The sequence below is a fragment of the Mixophyes fleayi genome, chromosome 1 (assembly GCF_038048845.1).
Source record: "Mixophyes fleayi isolate aMixFle1 chromosome 1, aMixFle1.hap1, whole genome shotgun sequence".
Classification (NCBI taxonomy): Eukaryota; Metazoa; Chordata; class Amphibia; order Anura; family Limnodynastidae; genus Mixophyes; species Mixophyes fleayi.
The window spans coordinates 301,547,472-301,564,550 of record NC_134402.1 but is presented as its reverse complement, the minus strand read 5'-3'; the positions used below and the strand labels follow the sequence as shown (position 1 = coordinate 301,564,550).

At 36.3% G+C, this 17,079-nt stretch overlaps 1 protein-coding gene across 1 annotated transcript in view; it reads left to right on the top strand.

Moving 5' to 3' along the window:
* Positions 1-17,079, top strand: part of CNTNAP4 (contactin associated protein family member 4) — a 250,097-nt gene that overhangs the window by 139,183 nt on the left and 93,835 nt on the right. Inside the window, exons 7-10 of the mRNA XM_075211115.1 lie at positions 1,079-1,222; positions 8,100-8,361; positions 9,242-9,391; positions 14,016-14,187. Coding sequence (XP_075067216.1) covers positions 1,079-1,222; positions 8,100-8,361; positions 9,242-9,391; positions 14,016-14,187 — 728 coding nt within the window. The remainder of the gene's footprint in view (positions 1-1,078; positions 1,223-8,099; positions 8,362-9,241; positions 9,392-14,015; positions 14,188-17,079) is intronic.

Genomic DNA, 17,079 nt, shown 5'->3' with positions numbered 1-17,079 from the left:
GGTGATAAGTTTTATGATAAATAGGAGTGATAGGAAGTTTCTATTGTCAATTAGCCCTTCGCACAACCCAAGTCTTCCAGCTGTCACAAATAACAGAAATGATAGCCTGATTTCTGATATACTCCTTAAGTCTTTATTTCTTATACACTGTTAAGAGCATGCTGACTGCTTTCCATAAAGTCGCTTATTAGTTCTAGATGAGCATATGAGACTAATGTTTCAATGTTTCAGGATCATCAGCCCGTACTGCTAATTTAAATAATGCCTGTCATGTTACAGACATGTTCTTTCAAACATGGTGTGTTAGCTGTTAATCAAATTTCTATTTTATCCAATTTGTGAAATATGAAGATATCACAGTGGATACTAAGCTCATTTAGAATAGTATCTCTGGTTGTTACAGGACAATTCCTTGATCCATTTGACATTTAGCAATTCCATACTATACAACACATTTCTGCCTAGTATCCATCATCCTACCTAATAGCCACGCGCGCGTGTGTGTGTGTGTGTGTGTGTGTGTGTGTGTGTGTATGTGTATGCGCATAACTCTCAAAAGCAGACACAGATGTAGAACGGACAATATATCACATGTAAATGTAACATTGTTATGCTGCTATTGTATTGTGACTTCCACAATTATTATTCTGGTGGCCTTTTCATATGCTTGAAAGCTATTACTTATCATCTGCAGGATCAGCAAATTTCTAAAAATGGCATTCCAGTTGTCATAATATGAATATGAGTTCATAGCATTTCTTTCATATATGGTATACTTTGCTCTTGCTTTAATTTAAATAATATTGCACTGAGCAGGAATTGCTGCAATAGAAAGTGAAAATGAGGCAAAGATTAACAATTAAAAGTTACTACTTACTATCAAAATGATCACTGTATTTTAAACCAATTGTATATCAAAATATTTTTTTTTATAAAAAATGAAAAATTGTGCTAGTTTTAATGGGAAACCTGAAATAAATTTGTTGAAGTAAATGCTCAATTACCGTAACTGTAACATTATTTAATACACTATTGAAACTGTCTTAATGGCTATATTGATTGTTCTTTTCTTCCTAAGCTTAGCTTTGGAGGGATCGCGTCACAAGGAAAATCAGCATCATTGCTGCAGAAAAACTTCCATGGATGTTTTGAGAATCTTTATTATAATGGTGTGAACATAATTGACTTGGCCAGGAGATATAAACCTCAGATCTACATTGAGGTAATAATAAATTACTTTTCATATTGATATTGCCTATTATAATTATATTCACAATTATAGATTGTTGTTTCACAAGTTATTATCATCACCACCAACATTTCTCTCCAAAGTGGATATATCATCATAACCTATACTTATTTTTAGAATTCTCAAAAAAAAAATCAAGATTACTAGCAATATTATTTTTTGTAATGTTTATTATATGTTGAATACATAGTAAGAAATAAACCTATATTATTATCCTTTATTTATAGAGTATTAACACAGGAAGCTTTACAAGCAGGGAAATGTTTATTCATTCACATCATCCCTGTCTCAGATAAGCTTGCATTCTAATTCCCTAAAACAGACAAATAAATGCACACACACTGGGGCCAATCAATGAGAAGCCAGTCAACCTACCAGTCAATTTGTGACACATAGGAGGAAACTAGAGCTCCCGAAGGTAACCCACATGGCATGGGGAAAAATCCATAGAGATAGCACCCTAGTCTAAATCAAATCCAAGTGCTCAGTGCTGCAAGACAACAATTTTAATCACTCTACCACGAATATTTATATATTTAGTATACATATATATATATATATAGTCAAGAGAATGACTAGATGCACAATGTATAAGATGAAATTAAATAAGTAGGGAGCTGCACACTTTAAAGCCTCAAATATCTAGAGTCAAGATAGGCAACCAAAGTGTGCTCATCTATATATGTCCATTAATAGTTTAAGGATTATGGCCCCCAATAAAGTTTCTTATAACAGAGCTCAGCAATCTGTTTATCCTAAACCCAATCCCTGCTGTCTCATTCTGCTACCTGTCCATGGGATTGGATATGTGTGTCTCTTTGCACACTTCAGGGGGAATTCAATTGACAGCGTTACTGTAAAAGTAACGCGGCCTGCGCACTATTACGGATATTACGGTAATAGTGCGGATAATTACCGTTAGTACGCTAATTTCAATGGCGGCTTTTTGGAGAGGGACATATTCATACATTGCAAAGTCATTGAAGGAAATATTGTATATACTGGCCTGCATAAAACACATGAAATACCTGAAGACTTTAAATTTTGCTATTTATGTTGACCATGCTCTCTTTCACTCTGCAATAAGTTGAAATATAAGAGGATGGTGCTTCTCTAGCTAAACAAGCAGACTGACTGACAGCCTGGCAGATTTTCTTTGCAAATATACACTGGAGTAAATTTGCACACCACATGCACACCTCACTGGTCTGCCTATCATATTTTAAGGTGCACATCTACTCTCTGCTTTTAATAGATTCCTCTGCAAACCAGAGCTTTGACAATATGTGAAGAGGAGGAAAAATCTTTAGGGACACACTTTGCAAATATTTAAAGTTCACTTTAAAGTCCAAACTCCTACTTTATAAGTAGCACACTTTTCAATCAATTACATGTTTCCTTAGTCTCTCTTAAAATAATGCTTCATTTATTACTTATTTTAATCATGACAGTGTTGGGACATGGATATTCCCCTTATTAGGTAGCAATTTTGTGTGTATAAATCATTTTATTACATTACTGGGAGTGTGGCTCTAAATGCACTCAACTGAAGTACAACATTAAGGAGCAAAATGGGTCTATGTAAAAGTATAGGGTGAGACCTGCTCTTATCTACTATTAGCTGGTGTACAATTCAAATAATTTTGTGTAGTGGAAATGACTAAACAGCACTGAAAATGTCCACACCTATATGTCTTGCTAGAAAACCTTTAAAATAATTTTAATTTGCAAATAACAGCATACATCAGGCTTGATTCATCAAGGAAAGTAAACAAAAAAAAATGAGTAACTTTGCATCTTGGCAAAACCATGTTGCATTGGAGGGGGATGTAAATTTAAAATGTGATAGCAGTTTTATATTTGGGGTATAAATAAGCTATCAAGTATTTGTGTGCTACATGAAAAAACAGACAGTATTTAACTTGCGAAATAAAAAAAAATAATTTGCACCCCTTGCATTGTAATATGGTTTTGTCCAGGAGGAAACTTACTCATTTTTTTTACCTTAATTTCCTTAAAGACTCAAGCCCATGAACTTTAATAGGCTGTACTTAAACTAAAGATTGTTGGGCTCGGTTCCCCGAGATCCGAACCCGCCCGAACTTTGCCTATCCGAGTACCGAGCCGAGCAGGCTCGGTAATCTACCGCCCTTTCGGAATCGAAATCGAGGAAAAACGTCATTGTGACATCGTCGGATCTCGGGGCTCGGTTCTCGCGATATTTGAAATGCATAAATACCCGCCTCCACAGCAATCCGTCACCATTTGACAGAGGGAGACAGCAGGGTTAGGTCACAGGCTGTATTAGAGCAGGGACAGAGCAATATTTGTATACCTTATTCTTTCAATTATTATTATTGCAATTCTGATACCAATTCTATTAGCAATTGTTAGAGCAGGAAGAGAGTAGGATAGAGGAGGCTTTTTTTTTTTTCCCAATATTCTGCACTACAAGTGCTTTGGGGTGTCCCATATTCCCCAGTTTGGAACAATAATTTTCTGGCTGACAAAAGTCATATTTAGCAGCAGTATCTATACAATATTTTGCACTGCAAGTGCTTCGGGTGTCCCATACTCCCCAGTGTGAAACAATATTTTTTCTGGCTGCAAAAAATCATATTTAGCAGCAGTATCTATACAATATTTTGCACTACAAGTGCTTTGGGGTGTCCCATATTCCCTAGTGTAAAACAATAATTTTTTCTGGCTGACAAAAGTCATATTTAGCAGCAGTATCTATACAATATTTTGCACTGCAAGTGCTTTGGGGTTACCCATATTCCCCAGTGTGAAACAATAATTTTTCTGGCTGCCAAAAGTCATATTTAGCAGCAGTAGCTATACAATATTTTGCACTACAAGTACTTTGGGGTGTTCCATATTCCCCAGTGTGAAACAATAATTTTTCTGGCTGCCAAAAGTCATATTTAGCAGCAGTTTCTATACAATATTTTGCACTGCAAGTGCTTTGGGGTGTCCCATATTCCCCAGTGTGAAACAATAATTTTTCTAGCTGCAGAAAGTCATATTTAGCAGCAGTATCTATACAATATTTTGCACTACAAGTGGTTTGGGCTCATTAAAATGAATTTAAAGCAGTCCACATATGAGCCGAATCAGCAAGGAGGTGCTGGCACCAGTCCTGATGGTAGTGTTCCCAGTACATCATCTGGTAAAGCCTATGTAAAAGTACATAGTCTTTTTAAATCAGGGAAAAAAACACACACCAAAAAAACATTTACCGTGTTGAAGCGAAAAAGAAGTGTAACTGAGAAAAAGTTAACTGCCGATAATTTTTTTTTTGCCAACATGCCATTCTACACACACAGTGGCAAAGAAAGAATGAGGCCTTTGCTTTTCTCTATTAGTAGCAGATCAAAAAATGTCACTGAGCCTTCTTCTTGTACGGTCACTTGTGACCAAGCAAGACCAAGTAATTTGGAGTCTAAAAGTGGTGCACAACTACTGTTACGCGTGAAAGCCGAGCTGCAAGAAAACAGTAAGGCATTAGAGGATAATGTATGCTCTGAATCAGAAATTACACCAATCCCCTGTGGACAGTCCATCCACCAGTGGTATGTCTAATCGTGAGCATTCTGATAATGTACCCATAAAGAAGGGCCCTTTCAGCAGTTCTGCTGTTGTGTGCCTGAACAGCCCAAGTGTAGCCAGTGATATACAAATTGAGGATGCCACTTTGGAGTTAGAAGAGGATAAGGGGGAGATTTGTGTAGGCGACAAGGGCGCTAATGAGGATGTTAATGAGGATGAGGTTGTTTGTGTTAGTCCTGCACCAGTGGCAGCAGTTCTGGCACGTGACAAGAAAAAGTCCATTGTCATGCCTGGGCATAAAACAAAAAAATCCACCTCTTATGTGTGGAATTATTTCTACCCAAATCCAGACAACAGTTGTATAGCCATTTGTAGTGTATGTCAAGCCACAGTCAGTCGAGGGAGGGACCTTAACCATCTTGGAACCTCATCTATGTTATGCCATTTGACGAAAGTTCATTGCAAAGTGTCTAGAAAAGCTGTAAGTTCTTCCAAAAAAATGACAAGCACTCCATTATCAACTAGGACCCTTCGGTCACCGACATCCCGACGGCTACAAAATACACCCACAACACCATCCTCATCAATATCCTCAGTAGTGCTCGGAGTTAGCCCTGCATCCCACTTAGTAAGGCTGGATGACTCCTGCACTATAATTGATTCCTCTGAAGAAAGCATTAGTCCCACTGCTGCTCCTGTTGCTGCGGCTGGGGGGTGAATCGTCATCCCAGAGGAAGGCCAAGAAAAAGAGCAGTCCTACATTACAACAATTAACTCTGAAACAATCATTTGCTAGGGGAAGCAAATATGACAGCAGTCACCCAGTCGCCAAGCAAATCATAGACGCCATGGCTACCATGTTAGTGTTAGATCTGCGTCCAATATCCACAATAAACACAGCTGGTTTTTCACAGTTAATTGAAGTTTTGTGTCCGCGTTACAGAATTCCATTGCGACACCATTTTTCCCGTAAAGCTATTCCACAACTATACCAAAAAGTGTGCACAAATCTAGAGATTGCGCTGAAAAATGCCATTCTGCCCACTGTCCACTTAACCACAGATATGTGGACAAGTGGAAGTGGGCAAACCAAAGACTGTATGACTGTGACAGCCCACTGGGTTGGTCATTTGCCTTCACCAGCAGGAACAGCAGCAGCATGTACACCACTACGTAACATTTGTCACAGGCAGGCCACTCTTTGTATCAACGGCTTTACTAACAGGCATACAGCTGACAATTTGTTGCGAAAACTAAGAGATGTGATTGATACACGGCTTATAACACTTGGACTCTCCCCAGGCTATGTCATTTCTGATAACGCCAACAATATAGTGCGAGCATTACAGCTGGGTGAATTCCATCACATTCCCTGTTTTGCTCACACAATAAACTTGGTGGTGCAGAGCTTCCTAAGAAATAACCGTGGAGTGCAGGAGATGCTTTTGGTTCCGAAACGAGTATTAACATGCAAAGGATGGTGGAAGATTATTTTCAGCAGGTAATTGATATGGAAATGTCAGACAATCCCTTTTCTTCCTGGGAAGAAAAGCAGGCCATTTGGAAATCCATGTACAAACTTTCTTTGTAATACCTAAGCTGCCCACCTTCCAGTGTATACTCTGAGCGAGTATTCAGCACAGCCGGGAACCTAGTCAGTGATCGCCGTAGGAGGTTACTTCCAAAAATTGTGGAGAAAATGATGTTCATAAAAATGAACTACATTTTCTACGATCAACGCCATCAAAGACATCCAACCACTGACAGTTCTCTAATGGCGGATTCAAGCGGCGATGTATTGATAGTTTGTGATGATGATGTACACACTGATGAGGGTGAGGTCGAAGCTGAAGATGATGACGATAACATCTTTTTAAAACTTTCTATATAATTTAGTGTGCAATCTACCCCCAAATAGGAAAGGGACTTCGGGCATTTCTATATAACGTACAGTCTTGAAAGGCTGCTGTTTTGGCAATTTCTCCATAAGGGTAGGGTGTCATACACAGACTGACCCCAAACTGGTTTTGTCCATTTCAATCTATATTGTACAGTCTATAATGGCTGAATTTTTTACTATTTTCTACAAGTGGAGGGGGGCCTATAGAGACAGAAACCAAACTGCCTTTGTCCATTTCAATTTATATTGTACAGTCTATACCAGCTGAATTTTTTAATATTTTGTACAAGTGGAGGGGGGCCTATACATACAGAAACCAAACTGCCTTTGTCCATTTCTTTATATGTTTAACTATAAGTGTAGGGTGTAATATACACCCAAAGACGATGTCTGCATTGCCAATAGGCATAGATGGAGAGGAAGACAATATGGTTTGTGTGTAGAATTAATGACGGCCTACCAAGAATTAAACTGTTTTTTTTCATAATTTATTAGCTTTACAATTACCTTACTTATCCAAGAAATAGGTGGAGCACTAAAGCCAGGTATTTTAGGGCAAAAAAAATTGATTTTTAAACAAAATTGCAAGCCAAAACCAAACAAAACCAAAACAAGCAAGGGTGGTTTTGCCAAAACCAAAACCAAAACCAAAACCCGAAGGTAATCCAGATCCAAAACCAAAGCCAAAACACCAGGTTCAGTGACAATCTCTAACTTAAACCACAGCTTATTAATGTTTAATGTTTAATGTTATATATGTAAGGTTTTTTTATTTATATTTATTTTTTTACATTTATATTTATATTTTTTTTTCATATAATTTTTATTTTGATATACATTGTTTAGATTAATAAAGTATTGTTACTTACCACAGCGGTACTCTGGTTGTATCTGTAATTTCGTGTTATTTTCTTATAATTGATAGAGATTGTGTAGAATTCTTATTTTGCGCTGTATAGCTTTGTTTTCAGTTTGCAGATTGGAAGAAGTCACAAAAAATGCAATATGATGAGTCTAAATGGAAAATTCTGCATTGCTTTTACCTTGCTTTTCACCTTTGCAATGTCGAGGAAACCTGAGCACAAAAATGTCAAAGGGCATATTTAGTAATTGGGTAATTTTATGCATCTTAGGTTTGAACCTAAGTTGTGCAGAAGAGATGAAGAAGCTTGTTATTTAATGTTTGTGTGTGCATAATTTAAATAAAGACTCAAACTAAAGACTTTTATGGGAGTCCATAACTTAGTGTTAGAGAAATGTCGTTAAGCAGGGCATAAATGTAAATGATTTTTGCAATTAATAATAATAATAATAATAATAATAATGCAATGAGTGTTGCCATACTAAACCTATGGGCAAGAATGTATTTTGATCAATATTATTTTTATTTTTATCTAGGGAAATGTCTCTTTTTCTTGTCTAGAGCCTCCAATTGTCCCAGTTACATTTCTAAATTCAAATAGCTATTTGATCTTGCCTGGATTGCCACTGCAAGAAGAGGTTACAATCTCTTTTCACTTTCGAACCTGGAACAGGAATGGCAATTTATTTGCCACCAGACTTAGCTCTGCTCCATTTCAGTTTGCTTTGTATGTTGAAGATGGAACACTTAAAATGAGCCTTTTCAAACGTGGGAAATTGTATGTGGATGCTGTTACAGGTATGCAAGACATTTATAGTAGTCCTAAAGGCATGGGGGTAACAGGTGGAGATCATAGTGTAATTGGAAAACAACGATATATGCCCATTCCTTTTGGAGGCCCCTGCTTTGCTCTTCAGAGCATGCGCATAGGCCAGTGCATGCTCATTTGTTGCCACATGTGCACTTGAGCACCATTTGGCTTTTAACTATGGAAAAAAAAAGGTTAAGTGGGTCGTTACTGTGCATAGACTTACCCTCAAGAATTCTCAGAAGAGTAGGAGTCTCTGTAGTAAATGGACTCCTTCCCCTTTCACCCTAAAGCCAACCACAATCCCTGCAACAGCTATAGTTCTGTCCCTGTCTATAGGAGTTCTGAGGCCATTATATTAACCAATGAATATAGAAAACTAAGACACAGGGCCAAACTTTGCTATATTTAAAGCATAAGTACTGCTCTCTTTATCCGTTCCATGTCTTTGAGAGTTGTATTTAGGAAATAATTAAACAAGATTATAACTTATATATTTAGGCCAAATTACAATGATTTGGAGCCACTTCAGTTACAGGTTCAGTTGGTTGAATTTTTTTAATATTGGCTTGTTGAGAATTTTCTTTTTTGGGTGGAGAGCTTTTTAGCCTGGTAGAGGGTTTTTCCTGTCTCTATTTTTCTGTGGAGGGAAGGGGTGGTATGACATTTCTTCTGCTATACTTTTTATTTTGTGTTTACTACTTTGACATTCACTTAGTTGTGTCCAAATATTGCTGTCAATATGTAATTTATACATGAATACTTTTCAATGTTTTATTGGACTTTGTAGTTTAAATATAGTTCTATTATGGACATTATCATATGTTTCTGACTTAAGATTATGGTGATGTTTTATTGATATTATTACAGGGTTTAATTTGAACAATGGACAGTGGCATTATGTTTCCATTCTGGCAAAAAGGAACCGTGTGAGTTTAACAATAGACAATGATGTATCCTCAAGCTTGTATATGAACTTACCATTTCAAGTGTCATCTGGAGAGAACTACTATTTTGGAGGTACAAAATGTCATGTTTATTTTTATTAAATGTGTTTTGATGTTATTATATTTGTAATCCTCACAAATGCCTTATTTACAGTGGATGAATATCATTTATGGTTTAGATGTTTAATTCAGCTAATTATTGGAGATTCCATTGGATTAAAATTATAATTAACCAGTGGCGATCAATCCATTATTGTATGGTCAGTGGCTTGACCCTCATTAACCACCAAATTATACTGTTTATAAAACTATGACCAACACAGTAAAAGGCCAAATAATATGTACAATGTAATGTTCATGGGTGATACACCAATATAATAGTGCTATAACATTTATTTATTACCTGGCCCAATTAAACATACAACCCATTAAATGTATTTGACTTTTGTGAATATTTTTTATGTGTGTATTATTGCTTGTTTATTTTGTTTTAATTGACTACATACATACTGGTCAAAATTGCATCACAGTTGGCATGTACAAATATATAAACATCCAAAAAGTTCTTTAAGCTTACCAGCGCTTAATAAAAGTGACCACAGTGAAACATGTAATAAATTTATACTCAATGTAGTAGGCAGCTCCCCAGTCAATCAACACCTGTCTGCAAGTGTTAGACCTAAGAGATAAAATACAAAAAGACAGGGGGCGCCACACATAGTGTATTATCAATGATATACAATGTAAAGGTGACTCCAACGATAAGAAAACCCCGTACTAAATATGTGATGAAATTAGGCAGATATAATGATCAGGCTGACCGTACTCTGGATCCACCTTAGGTCTGGATAACAGGAATCCACGAGCATAGACCAAATGATAGAGGACAATCTGCGGACTCAAATAAATCCACAATAGTGTGACACAGTATAAAAGGAGACCAAACTAGTCTCAAATACCACAAATTTAATGGCACCACATAAAAAATAATAATGCCCGTACATTAGAGCACAATAAAACAAGCTTATCTGTCCGCTGGCACAAACGTGGAAGATGAGGGTAGCAGCCGGCAACACCTCAGAACATCCAGCAATGAGCACAGGGACCAAGAACTTCGCCAACGCGTTTCGTCTTGTGAATAAGACTTTATCAAGGCGTTTCGTCTTGTGAATAAGACTTTATCAAGGAGTACTCCTTGATAAAGTCTTATTTACAAGACGAAACGCGTTGATAAAGTCTTATTCACAAGACGAAACGTGTTGGAGAAGTTCTTGGTCCCTGTGCTCATTGCTGGATGTTCTGAGGTGTTGCCGGCTGCTACCCTCATCTTCCACGTTTGTGCCAGCGGACAGATAAGCTTGTTTTATTGTGCTCTAATGTACGGGCATTATTATTTTTTATGTGGTGCCATTAAATTTGTGGTATTTGAGACTAGTTTGGTCTCCTTTTATACTGTGTCACACTATCGTGGATTTATTTGAGTCCGCAGATTGTCCTCTATCATTTGGTCTATGCTCGTGGATTCCTGTTATCCAGACCTGAGGTGGATCCAGAGTACGGTCAGCCTGATCATTATATCTGCCTAATTTCATCACATATTTGGTACGGGGTTTTTTTATCGTTGGAGTCACCTTTACATTGTATATCATTGATAATACACTATGTGTGGCGCCCCCTGTCTTTTTGTATTTTAAATATATAAACATATTTAGATAAAGTGCCTGGGAAAAAAGTATCCAACTATTTTAGAGAGAGTTATGGAGTCTTATCCGGAAACCTTGTATTCTGAGAGATCAGAAAAAGCGAAAAGTAAAAATGAATATTATTGTTGCTTCTCTGTGATATGTTTTATAGACACAGGTATGATCACAAAATGTCTATTAGAAGCTGTGATAAACTACTTAATAATGAGGGGAAAGTCAGAGACAGTGGGCCTGAGTTTTGTTCATTTGCGTAGCGTATCTTGGTGTAAAATAGCTCTGCATATGTTCAGAAACAGATGTTACGTCAATGAACGCAATGCAATTCATGTCCGGACACAAATTACACTTTTGTCTGTTTACAACTTGAGAGACGGAAAAAGGAAGGGAAGGAGCAGACTAACTTAGGCCATGTTCAGTAAGAGCATTCAGTGGCAGATGTGGCCAATTCATGTCCTGGTTTTTACGGAAGTATGCTCGGTTTCACCCGTATCATTTGTACCCACTGCAGATCAGGTGTAAATGTAGACTGATGCTACAGAATGGTGACTGACACAGCATGGACACGTATGCATGCCACTAGATAGCACAGAACAACTATATGCAAGTTGCAATCAGAATTTGATTAGATCCAATGTTTTAGAAAGATATAGGTCACTTTAAATGTGTTTTAGAAGATTTTAGATCCAGCAGAAAATTAAACCCATAGAATTCAATAAAATAGATATCAAACATTTAAATAAAATGGGAATAATGTGCCACCTACAGTTAAATATAAGTATATAAGGACTTTGATGACTGTCTAAAGGAACAAGAACTTAGGAAGTTCATGGAACTACGTGGTGATTAATAATATCCTTTTAATTTTACAGCACACACATTTGAGTTTTAAACAATGCAAGATGCTTGTAGGAGATAATCCTCATAATCAATTTTTTTTTGCCTTCACTGACAGCCACATTACAAAACACTTTCAGTAAGATTCAAATGACAGAAGTGAAACTACAATTCTCCAAATATAAGTTATATTTTATGGGAGTGACATAACTACTCACAAAATATTAGGATATATTTTGGAGAGTCAGTCTCCTAAAATACAGCTTATATTTGAAAAGTAGTGATGTCACTTCCTTAAAACATAACTTATAATTGGAGGCTACTGATGTCATTTGTGTCACATGACTCATTTTGAAAGAATAATGGTATGCATGATTATCAATGAAAGTAGAACACACCTGGATATGAGGATCACTTCATACAAGCAATTTTTGATTTAGTTCAAACTTGCATTTCATATGTATAATGTACCCCTTATTGTAAAAATAAACAAGAAAACAAACTTGGGGTAGGAGGTCTCTGTGCAGCTTGTGGCTAGAATTTGGTTTCTATGCAACAGGAGCAATAATTGGAGGTTCTGTGCAAACATGACTGGCTAATGGAGGGTTTCTGTATACATGTGATTGGCAGTTTAGTGTATTTCTCTACAATATGTGGTTCACGATGTATATAGGGAGATTTCTCTGATACCTGTGGTTTACAGAGGAGCGGTTTCACTGCAATATGTGCTTTGCAATTGGGTATTTTACTTCAATAGATGGTTGGGATTATTATTTATTTTTATGCAGTATATTGTATGTCTTGTAATGACAGTCTATTTGCTGGATAAGAGAGTGGTGGTTGTTTGTGTAGGAGATATAATAGGGATATAGCAAATCCACCATTTTAGAAGGGATGCATACATTTATGGCATAGCATAATAAAGCAAATTATACCTAATAATTTTCTCATTCTACTACACAGCAAACAACCAACATATCCCCTCCTACACAGCAAATGATCACCATTCTCTTATCCAGAAAAAGGACTATCACCATCAGACATATATTGCACATAGATAAATAATGTATAATAATAATATTAACTGTAATAATAAATCATTGCTATGGACCGCTTTCTAAATTCACACACTGGCCGGTGTGCTTCTCACTATGTATGTTGTGATATTCACTTAGGGCCTGTTTCATTAAGGAAAGTAAAGCAAAAAAATGGAGTAGCTTTGCACCTAGGCATAACCATGTTGCATTGAAGGGGGATGTAAATTTAAAATGTGGGGACAGATTTTTAGTTGGGATAGGGAATGTCCTAGATGAACTTTACATTTCAGTGTAAAAATAAAACTATTAAATATTTGTGACCTACATGAATAAACAGCCAGTATTTAACTTATGTGTGAAATAATAAACTAATTTGCATCATTTCTATTGTTACATGGTTTGTCCATGAGAAAACTTTCTCCTTTTTTGCCTTACTTTCCATAATGAACTAGACCCTTAATTTTATATTTTGGTGAAGTATTCAAATTGAACTTCCTCACCTTCTCAGTCTTTCCCAGTGTGCTTCCATGTTGAATATTTAATAGTTGGGAGAATAATAAATATTCATAGTTTTAGAACCATGTAGTGTTAGAAGGCCGACAAACCCTCAATACTTCAACCTTACCTACTGGCAATGATTTATGATTCTGGACTACCTTTACAACCACAATCACATGGCACATGATGTTGTGAGCAGAAAAGCATTAGAAAGCACATCTCAGCTCTGCCATCACATGACCTGCTGAGAGCAGTGAGTCTGTGTCTGTGTAACAGACTGATTGTGTCTGTGTCTGGCAGTCATTCTTGTTTGCCAACCAAAGAGCTTTTGAAAAGGAGATAAGTATTTTTAGGGTTATAGCTAAGAAAAATTAGAGACATGTTAAAAAGGTATTAAACTTTCTATTTAATAAAAAAGTCTTATATGTGTGATTGCTACTTTAATTCTCACCAATGTTCAAAATATGATTGTGATTTGTTAAATTTGAAACATAATTCTAATATTCCCTAGCAAAAAATAAAAAGAGACATATTTTATTGAATAATTCAGAAGCACACTATGATATAGCATATTAGTAGTGATATTTGAAAATTAACTGAATATAAACTATTTTATTTTATTTAGGTTGTCCAAACAACAATACTGATCATGAATGTATAAAACCTGTTGAGAGTTTTTTGGGATGCATGAAATTAATTTATATTGGATCTAAGCTGATGGATCTTATTTCAGTACAGCAGAGTTTGCTTGGTAATTTCAGTGATCTACAAATTGATTTATGTGGCATCATTGACAGGTAAGAAAATCATCGTAATATAACATCTTAATATATTTGTTACCAACAAATCATAAACTGTTACATCCACATATTGTGACACATGTATAAAGATTATTTTTCATTTGCTAACTTTATACGCTCTTATTTTATTTTATTTGGCTGATTGTGTCTATATACTTTTATTATAGTGTGCATAGTTAAATTTGTGGAAAATGCATTTCTCCAACATTATTTGGTGGCTGAATTTACTATGGTGACCACTTACTCATGAGTGACAGTTACTTCTATTGTTATTGCTTCTCTTAACTAGTTATCACAGGGTTAGTAATGCAAAAAATTGACAGGCTGGGGCAGGCAGCAAAGAGGAGCAGAAGTGAATGAGGAACCAAGATTGTTATTCCTGCCAATTAATTTGGTAGCTTCAGTGGGGTGGGGGAGTGACACAGTCAAAGGTTAGAAGGGAGGTTGCCAGGTGCTGGGAGAAGGAGGGGAGGAGAGGTGTGAGTATGGGGTTCAGTAATGGGGGAGCAAGAAGATGAGATGAAAGACTGAGAGAGCAAAGAGATGAGAGAGAAGGCAGAAAGGCAAGAAGACATGGGACAAGGAAGGAGAGGAGACTGAGGCAGAGGGGAAGGACTGGGGTTGTGGGAACACAGAGATTTAGGGTGAGGAATGGGGAGGGACATTAAGGGTTGAGGGGACATTGCAGGGAGAAGAGAGGAAGGAGGCAGATGACAAGTGATAAATGGAAGATTGAAATATAAAGACATCCTGTAGCTTGAGGGGGATGAAACAGTGTCAGTAAGATAATGGCAAATAAGTGAAATGTAGCAGATGTAATAAAACAGTGAGGGAAAATGGCAAACAAGAACTGTGATGAAATGGCAAATAAGTATTTGTAAAAATGCAAACACAGGACAGGTAGTAATGAAAGATCAATGAAATTAATGCAATGAATAGAGAGCTGTGTTAGGGATGGAAATAAAAGGCAAAGAGAGCCAGTATAGGACTGAGAGGTAGCAGAATAAAATAATGGTACAGTAGAGTATACAGTGTAAAATACAATTAAAAGCCGGTCCAAAGGAGAAAACAGAGTAACATAAGTGGTCCAGTGAAATAAATGATCTATTATACCCGGCACAGAGTTTGGATGAGCAGGCTCCTATATTGGGTCCCCAATGGAAGACCTAGAATTATAAGCTTCAACAACTCACAAATTTATTTATTTGAATAGTTAAGTTAACTTTATGTCCCTACACTACGTATTCAAGGTGATTACATAATTGAACATACCACCGAAAAGGTAACCTTATTGCTGGTCATCACAGCTTAGCAAATGTGTATGCAGTTTGGAAGCTATGATTGCTTTAAATCAAAGTTAAATACAGAGTAAAATGTGTATATGGGCATTCTTGGTAAGTTACTAACTCTTTTGTAATAATACCCATCTGTTTGTCTTTCCTTGATAAACTTAGTTACATGTAGAGGTGTTTTCAACAATTAATTTGGCTGTAGTCCTGCTGAACACAAATAACTGCATTAAAAACGCTTTTCAAGTTTCTCCTGCAGTAATTCTTAATGCTTATTTCAAACCCGGTTATACATGGACTTCACTGATCTCAATAACTTTTACAGTAGGGGCAAACAATTTCTAAGTGCTGTGTAACATATCTAAAAATTACTGTTATGAAAATTCTCTGCATGAGATATAACATGCTAGTCAATTATGCGTGGAAGATGTTTATGATATACTTGTTTTTGTGATAGAGATACTTAGCCTTTTTTGGCCTGGAAATTAGATTGTTTGTCAATCAGGTCTGGGAACAATACTTCATAATGCACTTTATTGTTGGCCACAAGTTTATGATACTATTTTTTTTATTAACATCAATATAATATATCCCATTAATATTTGATTTATTAGTTGAAACTACACTTAAGTTTTGCAAAAAAGATGAGATCAACAGGTGAATGAACTTTGCTTTTACAGACTCTGCTACATATAATACTTATTTTATGCCAAACGAAAATGTACAGTGTGGAATAAACATACAACCTAGATTCATATGAATAACTAAATTCATATCAAATCAGACAGCTTTAAGCCACTTGTTATTTTAGACTCCACCTGCACAAACATTTGAATCTGCTATCTTGCAGATTAAATAGTGTTTGCTGGGTACACAGACCATCTGCTCCTAAAGTTTAACCACTGCAAATATGGCAGCTATTGCTAACTGCCATGCAACGCTAACAGGCAAAATCGATTATGTCCATACAGAGATTACTTTTCTCTGGAGGTATCGTAATACATTTTTAAATTTACATTTTTCATTAAAAGCCTCTGAGCAATGACTTGATTTTATAAAAGACACATCAGCTGTTCGCTCTGCCTCTCTACAACTGATACAAAGTATTATAGTACACAAGATCACAGCTTGTCCCTCAACTCCAGGAGCCTAGACCTTTCAGTCTTTTGTATGAGTCATGTATCTGTCTCCCAGACTTTTCCCACTCTTCTACAGTTCATGAAATAACTGTTCAATTTGTTACGCCATTTACTCTTCATTAACTCTTCAAATTCGCTTTCAAGTCCCTCTTACAAATGTACTTTCTTACATCATTATCCAAACTACTAGTTATCATTTTGTTGAAGTTTCATAATTCCACCTATAAAAAGTACTTACACTCTTACTTTACTCATATTCACTCCTTTTCACTGACTCACTCCCAACTTACCTTTGTAGTCCATGTTTTCATCCTTTTATCAATTTTTTGTTCAGAGGTTTCACATTCTTGGAGTTAATGATCCTATGACAAACCTTTGGTTAATTCTTTTTGAAGGAGTCCCTCAACAGTTTGGAAGCTATGTTTCATGAACATGTTATGAAGAAGGTTCACCACAATTTA